Genomic DNA, 16177 nt, shown 5'->3' with positions numbered 1-16177 from the left:
AAAGTATCTCTTAACTATATACGACGCTATTGTTTTATGGTAAGATCATGCGATGATATTCGATTATATCTTCCTTAATCTACTTGTGCAGAAAGGGAAGAAGGAAATTATATTCTACTGGCTAATTATCCTTGTTTAAGGATGGTGTGTTTTACGTCAGCCTATTCTTTTGCCCTTGCTCTATAGGCAAGTGACCTGCAATATTCACAAAAGAGAGGCCCTTCATGATACATGCTAATTGCCTATTATAGTATTAAATTTTATAGTGTAATTGTTAGCATACCTGTTGCAATTATGCTTTCGTTGCAACCGCAAAATTATATATTATTCTAACACGACCAGATTTGTTGTCCTGTTAAACACAGAAGACTGAAAGTGTGAAGTTTCTATGTTACAATTATTAAGTCAAATGGCTTAGCGAAGCACTGGGAAAGAATAACACATAAAAAGCAACTATTTGGCAGAAGTGTCAGTACAGAATCCTGTTCCAGCCAGTTGTACTTTTATCAGTCAAAATAAGACGGCGACATACGACAAAACGAAGTGACATCGCGACAATGCGAACGACACACGACAATGCAAACGAAGTTCGACAATGCGATACGACGGACGACATGTGACGGGATAATGTTGCTATGTCATGTTGTATTGTTGCGTGTCTAAAGCACAATAAATCGCAATATCAATTTGCGCGGTCGTGCGTCGTATCGCATTCCACGATACCACTTCGCATTGTTGCGATGCCGCTTTGCATTAACTTGTCACGTGCTCTGCAGTTTTGCTATAACAAGACTCACGACAATGCAATACGATGCACGACAATCCGATACGATGCACGACAACGCGAAACGACACTCGATCATGCGATGTGACATGTTATTTAATGTCATATAACATTATCGCGCCGTGTCATAAACGTTGAGACGACGCACGGCAATACGGTACGACATTGAGAAAATACCACTTCGCATTATCAATTATCGCTTCGAAATGCCGAGCGTCGTATCGCATTGTCTTGTGTCATATTGCATTACAACTAGCACGAACAGGATTCCATACGTCCAGGCTGTAGATAGTTGTCCTTGGTATCGTGTTAGAATCGACAAAATATATCTCAAACAGTGGTTTTGTCTTGAATAAAAATCATCGTGCCCATCAGAACTCCAAAAATGATTTTACTTAAGAAATAATGTATCTCATCTTGTGATTTGTCGTAAATTAAAATGATTGTTTGAAGTTCAGATGGGAAGGAATTATAACACGAGGACGCAGCAAATCACTAGATCTAAATGTGAACACGTTACCAAGGAATTTTAAGAACATCCTGGAAGACATCAATCAAATTTTTGCCTTTTGCTGTTGGTTTCTTTTCCAGCGAGCCGCCATGCCGTTTCACATTATAATGTAATAACTGTGACGTCAGAAAAATGTATTGTTTAAGATATATTCTAATATGGCTAACAATGCTTTAATCATCACAACGATGTTATGTTGGCGTCACGTCAACGTGATATTTAGCGCCATGTACGCATCAAGAAATAGCCCTTTCAAATTTCATGAAATATTTTTTCTTAATAACATGTTTTAAACGAAATGTCACATTGCACACATGTTATGATTAATTTATACACATACTGAATTAGTTATTCGCATTGCTGAATAATTCGCAATAATTTTCGCTCGAACTGAATTCTGCCGCAAGATGTATTACCGTTTCCGGTCCTGGCGTGTTTTAACAAATACCTACTATTGTCGCCATGCTTGCGTGAAGAAACAGTTCCATCATATTTGATATAAATTTTACAATAAAAAACATATTAGAATCGACATAATTTGTAGCAAAACAGTGCTTTATCACTATTTATACACTCGGGCTGTTATACGTCGTCCGAAATAATTTCACGAGGGCTGCGCCCTCGTGAAATTATTACGCCCGACGTATAACCGCCCATCGTGTATAAATAGTGATAAAGCACTGTTTTGCTATAAATTATTTCTTAAATATATCTCATTTAGTAATTTGTCGCTGAATAAATCATTGTTGGAGTTCAAATTCGAAGGAATTATAATAATACGCATCTGAACGACAATCAATGATTTTATTCAAGAGCAAATCACTAAATGAGATATATTATTTTGATTTTAACACGTTACCAAGGACTTTAAAGTACATAATTGACGGCATTCATTAAATATTGGCTTCCTTGGTTTCTTTTCCAGCGCGCCGCTATGCCGTTTGACGCTCTAATTGTGACTTTGCTATGACGTAATAATTGTGACGTCAAAACAGAGCTATAATAATTCACTGTTTTCAGTCTTCTTTGTTTAATAGGAAAATGAATCGAATCGTGTCAGAGTCAACCACAAAATCACAAAATAGTATAAAAACATATATGTATGGCTTACGGAAGGTCGGTGGTTCTACCCAAGTACCCGCTCGTGATGAAATAATGCACGGAGGGGCACCTGGGGTCTTCCTCTACCATCAAAGCTGGAAAGTCGCCATATGACCTATAATTGTGTAGGTGCGAAGTTTAGCCCAACCCCAAAAAACAACAACAAAAAACAACAAACTAAGTCGTATGCGTACTACAGGTTACCATGTTACACGTTTATCTTACGTCCAGGGCCTCACCTGCAACAGCATGTTTGCTACTCTACTTAATGGACACAGATAAATCAGTGCCGAACGACAAAAGTTCACAACTGGGCGGATTGCTTGCAAAGTATTAAGACTTATTTCTTCTTTATACAAGGTATCTATTTTTGTCAATTTCTTATATATCAGATTTATGCAAATTAATTTCTATTTTCTATGACAATTATATTGCATATTGCTAGATTATATATCATAAATAATACGTCAGCTCTTTGAATGCATTTTAAAGGTTTAGGCTAAGTGTGAAAGAAACTGAAAAAAAATCCGTTGACTTGTATTTTGACTGCATACCTCGTCTTGCATATTTTATTTTTGCAATTTTATTTTATTGTTAATATAGTGCAGGGTGAATTCTTTCTTAGCTTCTGAAAACAACTACACGAAGGAAAACGATGCCCTGTCTTATTATGAGATGCATTTACACTATTCTTATCGTCGGTTGTGTGTGTTATGGACATGAAACATGGACGTGCACGACAAACACAGATGCGCTAGTGACAAACACGTGCCCAAAGGAAATGGAAGAGAAAATTAATTCCTTAGAAGTTCAGATACAACAACTCCAGAGGCTTGTTCAAGAACAAAACACTTCTATGTTTACTACTATAGAAGGCTTTCCTAAAGGTAATCTTCTTTAATAGTTTCTAGATTCTTGCACTATTTTTATACACTGCCAGGTTAAGTGTTAAAAGTATATGTATTTTCCTTTCCGTTGGTTCGACCATTATACTAGATTCAACCGATAAAACGACGCCTTTGTCTATGTTACCTATTTACTAAATCTTGATTGTTTAGGTACATACTTTCATCTGACATTATTATAATAGTCTGTGATGTTAAAGTATGAATGAACAACTGCTTTAAGGTAATTGACCCGTAATAACAATCGGCAATTTCCGTGCGATTACGTGTCTTCCGTATGCGATTTCGGCATCCCTCGGCCTTAACTGAAAAGTATTTCTTATAACAACCGGAGAATGCCGAAATTTTGTCATTAGTCCACACCAAACTGATTACCTGTTCGTCGGATTTCCCGCACCAATTTGACGGGAAATGAAAAAAAATTTTTTTTTGACCGCCCGCACCTGACGTATTTTTTGCGCTGGGTCGAAATCAGTAGGAACGAAAAAAAAGTGGAAATTCCGAAGTTTAAACGCATCTCGCTTGTAATTTATCGGAGCAACGGAAGAACATGTTCTCTAATACAGTCACCGATCCGACTACGTAGTCTCCATACCGCACAGAAGGGATACCTAACCCGGTAGTATGTGTTTATTCGATTAAATTTTGTAATATTCGATCGCTTTAAAAATCGGGCATATCAAAATGGCAGCCCCCTATGTCTGTTTTTTTTTTATCTCATACCGAGATGACGCAGGTATTTTCAGCAACAGCTTTTGAGATTTCCCCGAGCTGCAGTTTTACAGAGATGTTAGGGCTGTACTAGATTCTATTTAAAAAAAGACTTTCTGATCATAATAAAGCTATGTCAGCCATACGAAAAATCAAAGAGTTAAGGTGGAGTGCGACCTTTAAATTTTTTTTAGATAGATCTATGAAAAATTAACAGAAGAAAATTGAGGATATTTCTGATTTATTCCAGTTTTCCGTTTGGCTCTTATTTAAGCCACTTTTGTTTGGTGTGCTGTCAAACTTGGCCACTAACGGCACTTTTTGGGCGTTATTTCTTGGCGTCATTTTCATTGTTTCTGTACGGTTTTCAGCATATCCCTGTTTTAGCTGGAAGCGGACGCAAATGAAATTTATATATTTTTAAAAGATTTAAAATTTCCTTTCCTGTGATATAAATTTCGTGAATGATCTATGACGTACCTTAAGATTATGACGCATTAAAGCGTCAGACTTATACAAAACGTAACTTAGAGTTTAGCTGGAAAATTGTCCGTTTTTCGAGAATAACATTTTTTCGTGTCGAGGAATTTTGTTTAAATTTCAATCATAAATGCGCAAATATATTTACTTGCGTTTGATTAACAAAAAGTTGTATGTCACCGAATTCGTTTTTTCAGTACCATCGATTTTGTTTCCCCAACCCCGAGCTGAAATGCGACGTTATTTGGTAGTATTTTTACAGTTACACTAAAGTTTCGGACGATTTCGGAAAACTTGGAACCAGTTTTCGAACCTTTATCGTAAAAATATACGTTCAATTAAGGCATATACTGAAATATAAAAAAAAAACCCATCACATATACAGTAAATCGAATTATATATGAAAAATGAAGTAAACGCGAAGTTATTTGGTGGTATTTTAAAGTTACGCCGATAGTTTCGGACGATTTCGGAAAATTTGTACTAAGGAGCTTATTGTCGACATAATTTCGTTAAGTTATACGTTTAATGTTAGCATATACTGAAATATAAGAAAATAACAATTCGAATTATAATAGAAAAATGAAGTCCCGGCTAGTTATGAGCTGTGAACTTTCGGGGTTTTTTTTATAATTTATTATAATTAACTTAGTTAGCATTCGAGTTTAATGTGTAATTATGATTAAATTACTCCTGTGAGAAAGCGCATCATATGAAGAAAAAATGATTTTCAACTTTATAAGAATTCGATTTAATCGTGGGATTTACGGTGTTCCGTTAGGACCAGTGCCTACTCCCTGTAAATGGGAAGCCCAAAGGTACGATGGTATGATGGCTAAGCGCGACAGTACAATGGCGAAAACAACGACAGTACGATGGTGACAGTCTGTTGAACTACTCTTCGGAATCAACTGTTGTGCTTCACCATCGTAGTGTCGCGGTCCGCGATTCACCATCGTAGTATCACCATCCTAGTGTTGAGGTTTACCATATCGAAGTGTCGCGTTTCGCCAACGCACTGTCGCAAGTGTATTTTTATGATGTTAACCTGACAACAAATATTTTTAACGTTCCATGGCTTGCAATAAGAGCTGATTAAAAATATTTTCTTACAAAACAATTAATAACAATTACATGTATTATTATTCATTTTCTAGCTGAGAGGTTAATTTTGAATATAATTTTGTTTAGAAATAACATTCGGTCGGCTGGTATTCGTTTGAATTACACCCTACAGGTTGATATTTATTTTTCAAACATCATGAAAACAATAGACCGACGGAGACTATTCTTGAACAGTACAACGCAAATAAGGTATATAAACAGAAAAAGAGGGTGAAGTGCGACAGTGCGATTGCAAAGCTCGACAGTTCGATGACGAAACTGCGATGGAGAAGCGTGACAGAGCGATGGCGACGCGTGCCAGTAGGATGGTGACACTACGATGGAGAAGCGTGACAGGGCTATGGTAACACTACGATGGAGAAGCATGACAGAACGGTAGCGAAGTATGACAGTTCGATAGTGAAGCGCGACAGTGCGATGGCGAAGCACGACAGTGCAATGGTGACACTAAAATGGTTAAGCGTGACAGTGCGGTGGTGACACTTCGATCGCGAAGCGCGACTGTAAGATGGTGAAGCACGACAGTACAATGGCGAAGCAGTACTGCAGCACTTCACCATCGCACTCTCACAATTCGCCATCATTTTTTGTTTGGTTGATTGTTTGATATGACGTTTTTTTCCATTACATATCAGCTGAGCTGCAAATTTCTAACTGAGTGTCAATCGCGATTCTCTGCGACATTATTTGTGAACACATCTTCTACTACTGTAACTGAATAGGTGAGTGTTGCTTTTCGATCAAACCTTGCCGCTTGTTACACTTTAAAGAGTGCATATCCATTTCGATATCACAGTGAGCATGATATGTCTCCTGCAGAAACTTGAATACAACAAAGTCGGTACTGTTTAATAATTTTCTCTTTTAAATTTTCTTTCTAATATGCAAAGGAAAAAACAGTATATCAAGTCAGCAATCGAGCTCGAGTTACGATCAGAAAATCAGTGATGAAAAATATAGAGTATTTCTTTAAACTAAAAAAGAATAAGTAGACAAACTCCGTTAACAGTAAAACTTTAACTTGTGGGTAATTCTTTACCTTTCCTACATACAACAACAATCCGACATCTAAGGCGCACGATTATGATATTTTACATTGATATCGTCCATGGATGTACGGTCTCGCTGTCCTTTAGAAAATTTTGAAACGGTAACATGCATGAGTCCATTATAACACATATTCACATTAAATACCAATAATGAAGATAATACAAACTTTTAATGATGTTTTAATAGAAGTAATTTCATTAAAATTACGTATCAAAATCGAATGCTAATAAAAATTATTATAATTGAAGCAAAAACCAAAAGTTCGCAACTCAAAACCAGCCGGGGCTATTTTTTTCTACTATTATTCTATTTACTGTATATGTGTTATTTCTTATGTTTCAGAATATGCTTTCATTTAACGTATATTTTTACGATAGAATGTCGACAACATCTTCCATAGTACAAGTTTTCCGAAATCGGCCGAAATTTTAGCGCAATTTTAAAAATACCAACAAATAACGTCGCATTTCAGCTCGGGGGTGGGGAAACAAAATCGGTGGTACTGAAAAAACGAATTCAGTGACATACACTTTTTTGTTAATCAAACGCAAGTAAATATATTTGCGCATTTATGATTGAAATTTAAACAAAATTCCTCGACACGAAAAAATGTTATTCTCGAAAAACGGACAATTTTCCAGCTAAACTCTACGTTACGTTTTATATAAGTCTGACGCTTTAATGCGTCATAATCTTAAGGTACGTCATAAATCATTCACGAAATTTATATCACAGGAAAGGAAATTTTAAATCTTTTAAACATATATAAATTTCATTCGCGTCCGCTTCCAGCTAAAACAGGGATATGCTGAAAACCGTACAGAAACAATGAAAATGACGCCAAGAAATAACGCCCAAAAAGTGCCGTTAGTGGCCAAGTTTGACAGCGCACCAAACAAATGTGGCTTAAATAAGAGCCAAACGGAAAACTGGAATAAATCAGAAATATCCTCAATTTTCTTCTGTTAATTTTTCATAGATCTATCTAAAAAAAAATTAAAGGTCGCACTCCACCTTAACTCAAGAATGGTGTTATATTTGCATTTATCTTACTCAATAATAGATCTATAAATGTTAGAGGTTAATGTGGATGATTTTAGTCAACTTTGCTATTTATGCCAACTTAAACCTAGGGTTCAGGTGAACTATTGTGGCCAACCGTCACCTGGTAGATTTTCACCGCATTGGAGTCAGTAGGATTATCCTTGCATGAAACTCTCTCCAGCTTGTTCAGAAGATTCCACTTGACCCCTTTAAGGTGCCGCCAGGGCTGAAAATAGAAAATAGTCTTTAAACGCTGTCTTCGCATAAACCACTGGCTAGATCGTCCCCAAACATGGTCTTTAACATTCTGGCATAAACACTACTTCAAGCGTCTTCAAATGGCTTTCGCTGGACGCCATTTAAGGGCAGCAAAGGCTGAGGCCTAAAAAAAATATGTCTGTTTCCTGTAACATGCTGAAAAAAGGGGGGTCGGTAGGTAGGAATTTTTTTTTTTTTAGTAGGTGTCAGAACATTTCAGTGTTTTTTTCTGCTTTTTTTAATATACAAGGTAATAGGGTTTGAAGTACTGGCAATAGTTAACAAATTGTGCTAGATGTGACTTGAGATAGTTGATACTGGTAACTGAGTGAAAATGTGAATCAGATAACATTTAGACAATTTATTTTGAATTACTGAACATGACAAGAATTGTGACAGAACCACAAAAAATATCTAAAATGGCATATGACTAGAACTGACACACATCATACAATTTGATTGTGATCAACTGGCACAAATTTGTTGTGGGATCCGGACATTTGTCCCCCAGGACATTTGCCCCCCAATAAAAATGTGGACTGCTGGACATTTGCCCCCCAGTTGAAATGGTAGATAGGGCATTTGCCCCCAGTGCTTATTTCTGAAACGGACATTTGCCCCCCAATATTTTTGTCCCCAAGTGATTTTTTAGGAACTAAGTAGAAGATAATTATCATATTGTACATAACAATGTCTTTGTTTCTTACATCTTTCTAGTAGATAATTGCCAAATTAACAAGTTTGAGTGTTAAAAACATTTCACAAATTACAAAATTATAACATTGTTATGAGCACTTTTATAACTCAATAATAGGCTATTATTGACCTTAACACCTGAATGTAATTAACATATTCATCAAACTTTTATCAATAAATTGTTTGGTTTTTTTTACTGAAAATTGCCTTTTAGAGTAATTTTGATAATAAAACAACATAACACACAGTATATCTACTGGCACATAGGACAAAAATATTGGGGGGCAAATATCCATTCTAAAAATAAGAAGTGGGGGGCAAATGTCCTATCTGCCATATCAACTGGGGGGCAAATGTCCGGTAGTACATTTTTTCATTGGGGGCAAATGTCCTACAATCGTTTGTTGTCCATCTATGGACAGGTGATTATTTATCTACTATTTAATCATTATACAGGGCGTTTGGTAGGTCTGAAACTCAAGTCACATATAGACTCTTCTGCCTAAATTTTCAACGGTCAAAATCAGATTTTCAAGAGTCAAGATCAGCTATTCAGGGGTGAAGCTATTCTGTTATAAACTTCATCTAAGACAAATACATTAGTCTCCATGCAAGTCTACAAGAAAACAAAGCCATCCAGTTCTGATATTTCGTTTAATTTTAGACTTTGGTGTTCCAGCATCACTAACATCATCATTCTTTAATAGAATGTTTGGTTAGCGTACCACACACGCTGTCATTATCACTGTCATTAGAACGTTTCTGACCACCTATATATAAATCCTAAATCAAATAGTTTCCTTTGAGCCATAGTGTCATAAAATACGCAAGAACAGTTCATAAAAGCACAAAAATTACCAGTAACAGTTGTCATATTTTTCTTAAAAGCAGACTTTTTATTGGCTTAATATTAAGATTTGCACTAGAAAATCTCGTTGGAAATGACAGAAATGTCCGAAAATCACAGTCGCGAAAACGGGTGACAAATACGGAAAACGAAAGTTAGAGTTTAATTCTTGAAAAATAAATGCATCTGTTTAATTTATTTTCTACCATCATAGCTATTCACTACTTACAATTTCTGCTTATCAAAATATTTTTTTATTTGTTTCTGCCCAAACTAAACCTCGACAATACTAGAAAATTTGCTATACATCATAACGTTCGATTATGATTATACAATTTGTTATTTAGTAACCTTATTATCGCCAATTAACTGCCTAATCAAATAAAATTGTTGAAAATTTGCTCCCGCCTTTCAATAACGGATGTTGTTCATACCGACAGCGTGACCACTGAACAAGTGGTACAAACACGATAGTAGGCTGCTCTTCTACGCATTGTTTATCAATTAACTTTTACACATTGATCAATAAACACCTTTAATAATAACAGACATTATTGTACTAAATATAAACCGCGAGATGACCACGTGTCAGTTGGCGCGTGGCGTGACTGACATCTGTCAGTAGCTAATTAGTATACGACGCTCCGCCTTCTGCCATACTTCCTCTTGTGGCGGCGAACAGTATTGAAATTCATCGAGATTTTGATTGACAAGGGGCAGAACTTTTGAACTCGATACGCATCAAAGAAAACTTCTCGATTTTTGCGGATAGAAAAACCCGGAACCTCGGGTCTATCGACAAACAGGCTTTTCGCCATGTTGTTTCATGTCGACGGAACAGGGAACGTTCGTTACTATGCGCGACGAGGTCGGATACAACTTAATTATCCCTATAATCAATAAAGATATGAGAGCCTCGAATTTCGGCCCATAAAAAAATTGCGGTCGGCGGTAAAAACTTACGGTCGGTCGGGTTACAGGAAACAGACATATTTTTTTTTTTAGGCCTGATGGGTTGATGGATCTTCATCCAACTTGGTCTGTAACGTCCTGATATGGACCTCTCTCAAATCTTATATATAGTTCCTCTTGACCTCTTTTAGGGGCTACAAGAACTAAAACCTGAAAGCTTTTAAATGACTACTTCTAATGAATTGCTAGATGTTACTTTTCATGACACCTTGGTCAAGCAGTCAAAGTCGGGGAGTGCCTCATGACCATTATGATAGAAAGATACACATGTTGATAACGGTCTATACCCTTAACATGTTGCATTTTCGTTTTGTCGTTACTCAAAATTTTTCCCTCCGGCAAGCAACATTTCTTGATCTCTCATTTTGCCCTCAAAGAATTATTACAAGCTGCATTTTAAGGGCGTCGTTATTGGCTTGTACATATGTGTCGTCCCTCCGTGATGTCGCGCTGTATTTTTTCGTTGTGTGGTTTTAGTGTCAATGACAGAACAACACAACAAAACAATGACAAAGGTTAAATACGTCGTATCGACACAACAACAACAAAAACACAACAAAACAGTTAAATGTCGTTCAGTTGGGCTGGAAGATGCAATAGATACTGGTAGAATCCAGACGCAATATTTTTATACAGCCGTTTCTGAAAGAGCGGGGCGTATTATGTGAACACCCGTGGCGGCGGGTGGCGGCGGCTTGCGGCTGGCGGCGGGCGGCGTCCAAAGCATGTCTAAGTCGAACAGTTTTCATCGGACCTTCACTTAACTTTGCTGACAATGTTTCTGTGCATAATATCTCGGCCAGGTTCGATAACAGGCACTCTTGGATTATGACCCTTGAAACACTCGAAAAACAGCGAGTTTAGCCTTGTCCGCTCTCTAAGTCAAACAATTTTTATCCGATCTTCACCACACTTGCTGACAATGTTTGTTGGCACAGTATCTCGATCTTGGCCAAGTTCGATAACAAGTTAAATTGCCCCAAGCACTCTTGTATTAGGGCCCTTGAATTACTTGAAAAAGTGTGAATTTAGCCTTGTCCGCTCTCTAAGTCCAACAGTTTTCACCCGATCTTCACCAAAATTGCTGACGATGTTTGTGGGCTTAATATCCCGGCCAAGTTCGATTACCAGCCAAATTGCCTTAGGCACTCTTGGATTATAGTCCTTGAATTACTCAAAGAACTGCAAACTTAGCCATGTCTGCACTCTAAGTCAAACAGTTTCCATCTGATCTTCACCAAACCCAAATCACTTGCCCCTCATCGATGTGGGTTCGAGCCTCACTCGGGGCGTTGAATTCTTCATGTGAGGAAGTCATCCAGCTGGCTTACGGAAGGTCGGTGGTTCTACCAAGGTGTCCGCTTGTGATGAAATAAAGCACGGAGGGGCACCTGGGGTCTTCCTCCACCATTAAAGCTGAAATGTCGCCATATGACCTATCATGTGTCGGTGCGACGTTAAATCCATAAAAAAAATCACCAAACCTGCTGACAATGTTTTAGGGGCATGATATCTCGGCCACGTACGATAACCATCCAAATCACCCCAGACACTCTTGAATTATGCCCCTTGAAGTAGGCCAAGTTCGATGACGGGCATTTTTCGTGACATTCTGGCACTCTTGTTATTAATAAGTTAGAGATTCTCTCTTGCAGACTGTTCAGAAATATATAGGAATGGAACAAGGACAGACGGAGTTTACTCTATCTCACCAGATGGAAGGTGCCCATTCTTTGTGTATTGCGACATGACGAACGGGGGCTGGACTTTGATCCAGGTAGTGCATCTCGATACCAGATAAAATAATAACATAAAACGGTACAAGAACAGAAGAAGTTTACTCTATCTCACCAGATGGAAGTTGTCCATTCTTTATGTATTGATACAAGACGCAGGGGTGGGGGATGAGTGGGGGGGTGGGTTGGACTTTTGATCCTGGTAATGTGCCTCTTTACTAGATAAGAGTTTAAAACGGTACAATAACAGATGGACTTTAATCCATCTTACTAGATGAAAGATGTCTGTTCCTTTTGTATAGCTACAAGACAAAGGTGGGAATTGGACTGGTTATCCTGGTAATGTCACTGGTTACTAGATTACGGTATAAAAAGGTACAAGAACATACACAGATTACACTGTCTCACCAGATTTAAGATGTATATTACGACATGACGAACACTACTATCAATACTAAAAATCTACTTCGTATTGTTGTAATACTTGGCGACTGGACGTACTGCTATAAATTATGTTAATATTTTGTTGTCCATAGATTTTATAAGCATTTGATTGTAACGCTTGTGTAATGCTTTATAGAAAGAACATTTTAGATAAATGTTGGTATTTAAACACGATAAGCACGAAAACGCAACTGGTAGAATCTTTTTTTAAGTTCCAGTTTGAAAAAATTGCCAATGTAAAGTGTTTATTTTCATTGTAGAATCGGGTTGACCGTAAGGTAAACTTTTACCGATCCTGGGACGACTACGTTAGCGGATTTGGTGATGTTGACGGATCTCATTGGCTAGGCTTGGAGAAGATACACCGTTTGACTCGAGATGGCAGCCAGATATATTTCGATATGGAGAATTATGATGGCACAACTGAGTATGCACATTACAAGGTGTTTACCGTTCACGGAGCGACAACTTCTTACACTATGAACGTAGATGCCTTTAATTATGAGGGTAGCATTGACGAACTACTGAGTTTCCATAATAATATGAAATTTTCAACGTATGACAGGGATAATGATATTTCGTCAGAAAATTGCTGTGTCAAGTATTTAGACGGTGGAGGATGGTGGAACAAAAACTGTTACAGGTTGGGAAACATGAATGGAGTTTTCAGTAAAACACAACAAGGTGGTATCGGCTACTGGACTACAAAGAACGTTCCTATTAAAAAGGTCACCATTAAGGTGAAAGCCATGAATGGTCAATGTTAAAACACTGGCGACGGTGTCTTCTCCTCTGTCATTTATAACATTATCCTGATCAATGAGCAATACCATGGACACGTTTCATTTAAGGATCAATGATATAGCTTTATATATATAGAATGTATGTATTAATCTTTGTACAGTTTTGGCGTAAATTATCATTACAGAGGCTACTTATAGGGTCTGAACACTTGGCTTTGCTGCATTCATGTTATTCCAGCAGGTATACATGTTTTGATTCCATACAAAATTTCGTTTCATTACGGACTTTTAGTAACATCGACCTAACGGAAAATTGATAAATTTGTCTTATAAACAAAGAAGGACAAAATTACTTATTAATAAACATAAATAGAAAAGGGCCTATTTGAAAATTCAACCCATACGGTAACCCAAAAATTGAAGTTTCTTTCTTTCCGGATCGTATGAATATTTTTGGCGCCATATAACATGCACTGTGGTGGTGCACCATAAAACCAAAATCAAATCAAATTTAATTTAATCATTTGAGAGCGGACGCAGTGGTTCAGTGGTAACACTGTTTGACTACGAAAATATGGATCGCGAGTTCAGAGGCCCCGCTAAGCCAACTAAAATTACTAACATTGGGATAAGAGTCCCGTTTATGGGTGCTTTACACCTGGAACACTAAAGAACTAGGGAAGCTTCTGAAATTGGAGCGTCTTCTGTATCTTACATTATCTTCCTACTAGCATTGCTTACAGTCTTCTGGAGGCGTTATCCATATGGATTACCGATGGCTACTATAAATAAGCTTACAACGATCACTTTTATAATATGCTAATCGAAAATGTGTGAGAAATTTCAAAAATGTACTATTAGTTGTATGAGAGATATTGAGATGGAGCGTTAGAAATTCCGCTAATGTATTTCATCGTAGGAATGATATCTTATTTATCGACGGGGCGTTAGAGGTCCTGTAAGTGTATTTTATCGCGGGAATGATGATATCTTAATTATCGACGGGGCGTTAGAAATCCGTCCTGTAAGTGTATTTTTCGCAGGAATGATGATATCTTAATTATCGACGGTGCGTTAGAAGTCCTGTACGTGTATTTTATCGCAGTAATAATGATATCTTGATATACCATCTATTGTTTTTGACAGGTAATCAGTTTTGGTTTAGCAAGATTGTATGAAAACATTCGTCCTTAATAAGAAAAAAAAACGTCGTTTTTGTGTAATACAGTGTGATTTAGTATATCATTTACTAGTTTACCAGTTATGTTCGAATTACTGCCGGCAATTAGTGTTTGTGTACAGTAGCCTAAAACTTCCTTTTATAAGACGCATGGTTGATATTTCTCATGTTGTGTGACGTAGTAGATGTCCTTCTAAAATATATATCAAAAGCACGTGAAAGATGCTATTCATTTTCACCATATAATTTTAGCATAGAACATTGCATAATAGATGTTTTACAGTAAAAGAAGGTAGAAATCTCTCCTATCAAAATAAGTGTTGTGTGATAATCCTTGCGGCCTGTGTAAGAAGAGTCCCGAAAAAGCAGGCATGTTGTTGTGATTAACTATATTGTAAGTTGTTGCCATGGTTGCAATATTTCAAAGGCAAATACAGGTTTCAGTTCCATATTTGTTTCTTTTGTTCCCACTGTTCATACATTAATTGGCAATCTATGGTCTGCTTTCTGTGTCATGTGCCATATCATGAATGCATTTTGACTAGAGTCAAATTAGAAAGTGTTTAAAGTTAACCATATAAAAGCCGCATTTTTAATGATATAAAGTACAGATGAGGTTGTTGTTCTGGAAAGGTAAATTTGTTAGTATATTTCAGCTTAGGGAAATTTTGATGATGTTGTAAAAGAGAGGTTTTTGCTGAAGAGAGGGCTGCTCTAGAGAGGTTGCACTGTACAAATAAATAATAACTTTTCCGTATTTTATCTTATTTGTTAAACGACTGCGTTTTAATAAAATATTTCTTTTTGCTTATGATTTAATATAATATTGAAATTAAAATGCAATATTCGAACTTTTTCGCAAGTTTATTTTAGAAGGAAATGAATCCATTTTAAATTATATTTGAATTAATTACATCAGTTCTCTTGAAAATAAACTGACATAAAGCTAGAGACAGAAGCTGGAAACTCTAAAATACTCATATCAGAAAACATTTAAAAGAATTAAAAGATATGTCACAGAAATGTTCCTTTTCTTATTTTCTACCAAGATTCTTTTTCTCCCCCAGATAAAGGCATGGTCGATATTAAGAATGGTCCCTTTATACATTGTATAACTGGAATTTTAAACAACCTTTTGTTTAGAAACATTTTGCCTGATTTCGATATGATTTCTTGGGTGAGCGTCTAGAAAAAGTATTACAATAATTCGTCAGCCCTCCTTATCCTCAACACCACACTAAAACATGGCCTCTTGGAACAGGGTGACGAATCACGTGATCGTTGTACGTCATATCGCTATTCCGCAAAGAAGATATTGTCAACAAAAGTTGTCGATTCAAATCTTCAAATCAATGTAAATTTTTTATTTCTCAACCAATTTCTATGAAATATGTTGCATGCGAAGGAGAAAACAGTATTCAATCGCCCATGTTAATGGTTTCCTTCTAGACCGTCGCTAAATATACAAACACCCTGGAAAACCTTTTCTACTCGGCCCGATCGCATTGGCTTATTCACCAAGAAAATGTTATTTTTATACAAATTCTGTTCCAGTGGTCATGTACCGGTATTCGCACAGAAAACTTCCAA

At 36.8% G+C, this 16177-nt stretch overlaps 1 protein-coding gene across 2 annotated transcripts; it reads left to right on the top strand.

Annotated features, from left to right (window-relative positions):
• The first annotated feature begins 2680 nt into the window (after nt 1–2680).
• Nucleotides 2681–15438, top strand: LOC123539637 (microfibril-associated glycoprotein 4-like). 2 transcript variants are annotated; one of them, XM_045324314.2, is made up of 4 exons: nt 2681–2756; nt 3000–3283; nt 12140–12261; nt 12925–15438. In XM_045324314.2, the coding sequence occupies exons 2-4, from the start codon at nt 3052–3054 to the stop codon at nt 13429–13431; spliced, it is 861 nt and encodes a 286-aa protein (XP_045180249.2). In that variant the 5' UTR covers nt 2681–2756; nt 3000–3051; the 3' UTR covers nt 13432–15438. The 2 variants fall into 2 exon arrangements, with proteins under 2 accessions (XP_045180249.2, XP_045180250.2); XM_045324315.2 differs by having other exon boundaries at nt 2698–2756; nt 3022–3283.
• Nucleotides 15439–16177: the final 739 nt, after the last annotated feature.

Source organism: Mercenaria mercenaria, chromosome 16 (genome assembly GCF_021730395.1).
Source record: "Mercenaria mercenaria strain notata chromosome 16, MADL_Memer_1, whole genome shotgun sequence".
In the NCBI taxonomy this organism is placed as follows: domain Eukaryota; kingdom Metazoa; phylum Mollusca; class Bivalvia; order Venerida; family Veneridae; genus Mercenaria; species Mercenaria mercenaria.
Note: the sequence above shows the minus strand (reverse complement) of the source record. Positions and strands in the feature narration are given on the sequence as shown.